The following is a 3,689-nucleotide window of genomic DNA, read 5'->3' as shown; positions in this document are numbered from 1 at the left end:
ATGTTGTTGAGCAACTCGACGCTTGGAAAAAAAAAAGCTGAGAATTAAGTTCGTCCCTCATTTAATCAAATGGTTTGTTTTGTCACCCAAGTTCTAGGTTCAAATCCTCCCCCACTCCCTTTTGTGTAAAATGGTGAATTTTACATAGGAACTAAATTGATTGACATTTGCAACTTCTTGGCTGACATTTGCATATCAGTATTTAACAGTCATGACACATCTATTAGTTGACCAAAACTGACAGATGGGCTAACTTGACTTACGTCTACCACTTTCAGGACTACGAGAGCTATTTTGATCATTCAGGAACTAACTTATCAACGAGTGTCACATTCAGGGATCAAATTAACCAGTTACCCCTATATTTTCTCTTTCTTTCTTTCAATCTCTCTCCTAGCTACTACCTCTTTTCCACTTAAAATAATTGTGAATAAAACTTTTTCTACTCATTATAGTACTTTATTCACACTCCAATTTCACTTATATATACCAAGAGTGAAATAAATAGCAATAATGATTCTTTCACACCTCTAAGAAAGGTGGAAAGAGGTGGAATGATGAGAGATAGGAAGAAAAGAAAAAGTAAGAGAGAGAAAGTATGAAATATGATAGATGATAAGAGGAGAGAGATAAAAATAAAAATAGGTGGAAATTAAGTGTTTAGAAAATGAGGTGTGTAGATATCATTACTCAATAAGAAGAAAAGAGACAGAAATGAGTAAATATGATATGTGATGCGATAAGAAATACGAAAAAGATATAAAGAAAAATGAGTTGTCTAGATTACCAGTAAATAAAAATGAGATAAAAATAGTTGATATGCTTAAAAAAATTTGCAGTCCATATATTTTGAAAGTTGCGAACACCCAGAATAAATACAACATTAATAATATACTGAAACTCATTAAAATAAAAACACATTACAATAAAATAGGAGACAGAACATCAGTTCAATATGCTGTATCCTATCCCCATGCCTTCAGTGATCTCACAAACACCAAACTACTCATCTCATAGTCTTATTTGTAGAACACCAAATAGCATCGATTTTGGCCCCTTTATTCTTTTTACTATTACTATTCTTCATAATTTATAATCATAAATAAACTTGGTTGCTGCGGCATCTTCTTATGGTGCATGAAATTGAATTAGCTCTGCGCATTACATCGTCTCGGACCTTGGTTCCTGACGAGTGGGAACCCTATTATTCGGTGGTGTCGGCGTGAGCTCACTCTCTCTCCCATCCTCCCCGGAGATCTCTTCCAACGATCGTCCCTTGGTTTCTGTCACCAAGAAGGAGCAGAAGAACCCAATCAAGTTGGTCACCGCCAGGATCATCATGGCGTGCTTAATCTGCTTCTGCTCCCCTTTCTGCGTGTAGTTCTGAATCCCGAACGCTCCGACCATTGCCCCAGCCTTCCCCGCTGCTGCACTCAGCGCGTGGCACGTCGACCTCACTCGAGTAGGGAACAGCTCGGCCGGCAGCACGAATGTTGTGCTGTTAGGTCCGAAGTTCGCAAAGAAGAACGTCAAACCGTAGAGAAGAGCGAACATGTGGCTGTTCTCGTTCCTTAGGTAGTCATACTTTACACCAATGATGAACATGAAGACCGACATCATGAAGAAACCAATGAGTTGGATCTTGTATCGTCCCAACTTCTCAATGAAGAACACGGTGAACCAGTACCCTGTGAAGCAAAATGTTTGTAAAGACACCCAATTGACACCCAAAGTAAGAAAGAAAGATAAGGGTAAAACAATGGAGGTGGTGATATTTGATGTGATGCAATAAGAAATGAAAAATTGTGAAAAAAATGAGATGTATGTGACTATACTATTTGGTGTCTACGTGTCATAACTAACCTGGGAAGGTTCCGAACAATGCAATCACGAACATGGCTCGTGAGGTCTCGAACACTTCTTGGATTGCGTTCATCTCGAAATCCTTATCGATGAGTCCCATCGCGGGGAAGATGTCTTTCTGTGTGAGGTTCTGGCTGTAGAAAGCGATGTCTAGCAAGAACCATGAGGTCATTGTACCGATCAAGTGACGCCCATGCCGTGTGAAGAACTCGTTTGACCACAAAGGGTAATCATTTGCGGCTTTGAACTCGGCTAACTTGTCTTGCTCCGCTTGGATTTCGATGTCGAGAACCCTTGCCATGTCTGCAGCCGCTTGCTTCGCGTTGCCTTCGATGATGGCGGTGTAGCGGCCAGTCTCAGGCATCTTCATTCGCCAGTAGTATGTCATCGCAGCCGGGACGGCTCCGATCATAAGGACCAGACGCCACATGAGGTCGCCTTGGGGTTGCGTTGACATTATGGGGTCGTCATGGAAGGAGGGAGCATGGTAGGATGCCTTGAAACCTGCTGATAGACACATTGACACCAGCCCGGCGAAGATGATTCCCACGCCTTGCATGGCAAAAACTGCAGCGATGAAAGCACCTCGTGTTCTCTTGTTAGCGTATTCGGACATGATGGTGGCAGATAGTGGGTAGTCGCCTCCAATGCCAAAGCCCAGCCAGAACCTGAAAAAATAGGTTACCACGGCGAAAATGTAACAAAGGTAGAATAATTTTTTTAATACATATATTTTTTTTGTAGACAAATGTTAAAGTTAGTAAATTAGTCCTCCTCAGAATTCAAACCCTGGAACCCTTCACCCTTCATCCCACCCAACCCTTATGTCCCTAGTTCTTACCACTTGAGCTATCATTTTTTTATATATATACATATATATATATATATTATTGAGAATTTCTTATTTAAATTTTTTAGTTGAGTCTTTATATGTGTAACTTGATATATATATATATATATACGAAAAAAAGGAAAAATATAAAGAAAAAATAAGTGGAAGAAAAAGTGATATAAATGTGTAATATATGATTTTAATTTGATGAAAATCATCTTTCAGTTTTCGTTAATTAGTATTTAATAAAATACATAATGTAATTATTTTATGTCACTTAAAAATCAAATTTGAATTTATTTATTTATTTAATAGATTTATTTAATGTGGTACCAAAAAAAAGAATTAATGCATGTAGTTCACCTGAAGAAGCATAGCGTTCCCATCACAGACTTGGCTGAGGCGCCAAAGGAGAGCCCGGAGCAAATGGCACACGCCACCATGAGGATAAGCGTGACACCGTACACTTTCTTTCGCCCCAGCTTGTCTCCGAGGTAGCCGAAGAATAGCTGGCCGGATAACGTTCCGACGAGTGCCACACCGGTGACCAAGTTGTTGACATTATTTGGGAGCTTCCCTGGTTTGCCAGTGCTTGGATCAAAGTAGTACAAGCGTCCCAAGAGCTTTGAAACTGTGGTGATGCAGAAGAGATCGTAGGCGTCGGTGAAGAAGCCCATGCCGGCAATTACTATGGCTGTCACATGGTACCATTGCGTGCGAGCTGAATCTAGTGCCTCAAGCACTTCCAACGCCATCTTGAACGATGTCGATTTAGTTTGTTTCTATGTTGTGTGGGATTGGTTTAAGTGTCTGCTCCATTCTTATATACATTATTAAAGAAGTTGGTAACACAGAAATGGACGTGTAGTCCTAAGTTTAGGAGATGTGAACAAGAAGGAGATGTGACCAAGAAATAGAATTCTCTAGCTTGTGGCTTTATTAATTTAGACAAGGATTGGCATTGGCTGCTTTATGCGGATATTCTCCTTGCGTT

At 40.1% G+C, this 3,689-nt stretch overlaps 1 protein-coding gene across 1 annotated transcript; it reads right to left on the bottom strand.

The window, feature by feature from the left end:
• Nucleotides 1-872: 872 nt before the first annotated feature.
• Nucleotides 873-3,483, bottom strand: LOC130731803 (low affinity inorganic phosphate transporter 4). The gene is made up of 3 exons (XM_057584022.1): nucleotides 3,059-3,483; nucleotides 1,864-2,531; nucleotides 873-1,688 (listed from the first exon to the last, which is right to left on the bottom strand). Exons 1-3 carry the CDS (start codon nucleotides 3,448-3,450, stop codon nucleotides 1,162-1,164), a joined length of 1,587 nt encoding a protein of 528 aa, XP_057440005.1. The 5' UTR covers nucleotides 3,451-3,483; the 3' UTR covers nucleotides 873-1,161.
• Nucleotides 3,484-3,689: the final 206 nt, after the last annotated feature.

This window comes from Lotus japonicus, chromosome 1 (assembly GCF_012489685.1).
Source record: "Lotus japonicus ecotype B-129 chromosome 1, LjGifu_v1.2".
In the NCBI taxonomy this organism is placed as follows: Eukaryota; Viridiplantae; Streptophyta; class Magnoliopsida; order Fabales; family Fabaceae; genus Lotus; species Lotus japonicus.
The sequence above is the reverse complement of the archived record's forward strand: the minus strand, read 5'-3'. Positions and strand labels throughout refer to the sequence as shown.

Bases quoted from the DNA above. Each gene is read 5' to 3' on its own strand.
- LOC130731803 (XM_057584022.1), bottom strand. From the start codon at position 3,450: ATGGCGTTGGAAGTGCTTGAGGCACTAGATTCAGCTCGCACGCAATGG. The intron at 2,532-3,058 runs GTGAACTACATG...CTATTTTTTCAG, and splicing joins GGAACGCTATGCTTCTTCAG to GTTCTGGCTGGGCTTTGGCA. The intron at 1,689-1,863 runs GTTAGTTATGAC...TTTGCTTCACAG, and splicing joins ATTGTTCGGAACCTTCCCAG to GGTACTGGTTCACCGTGTTC.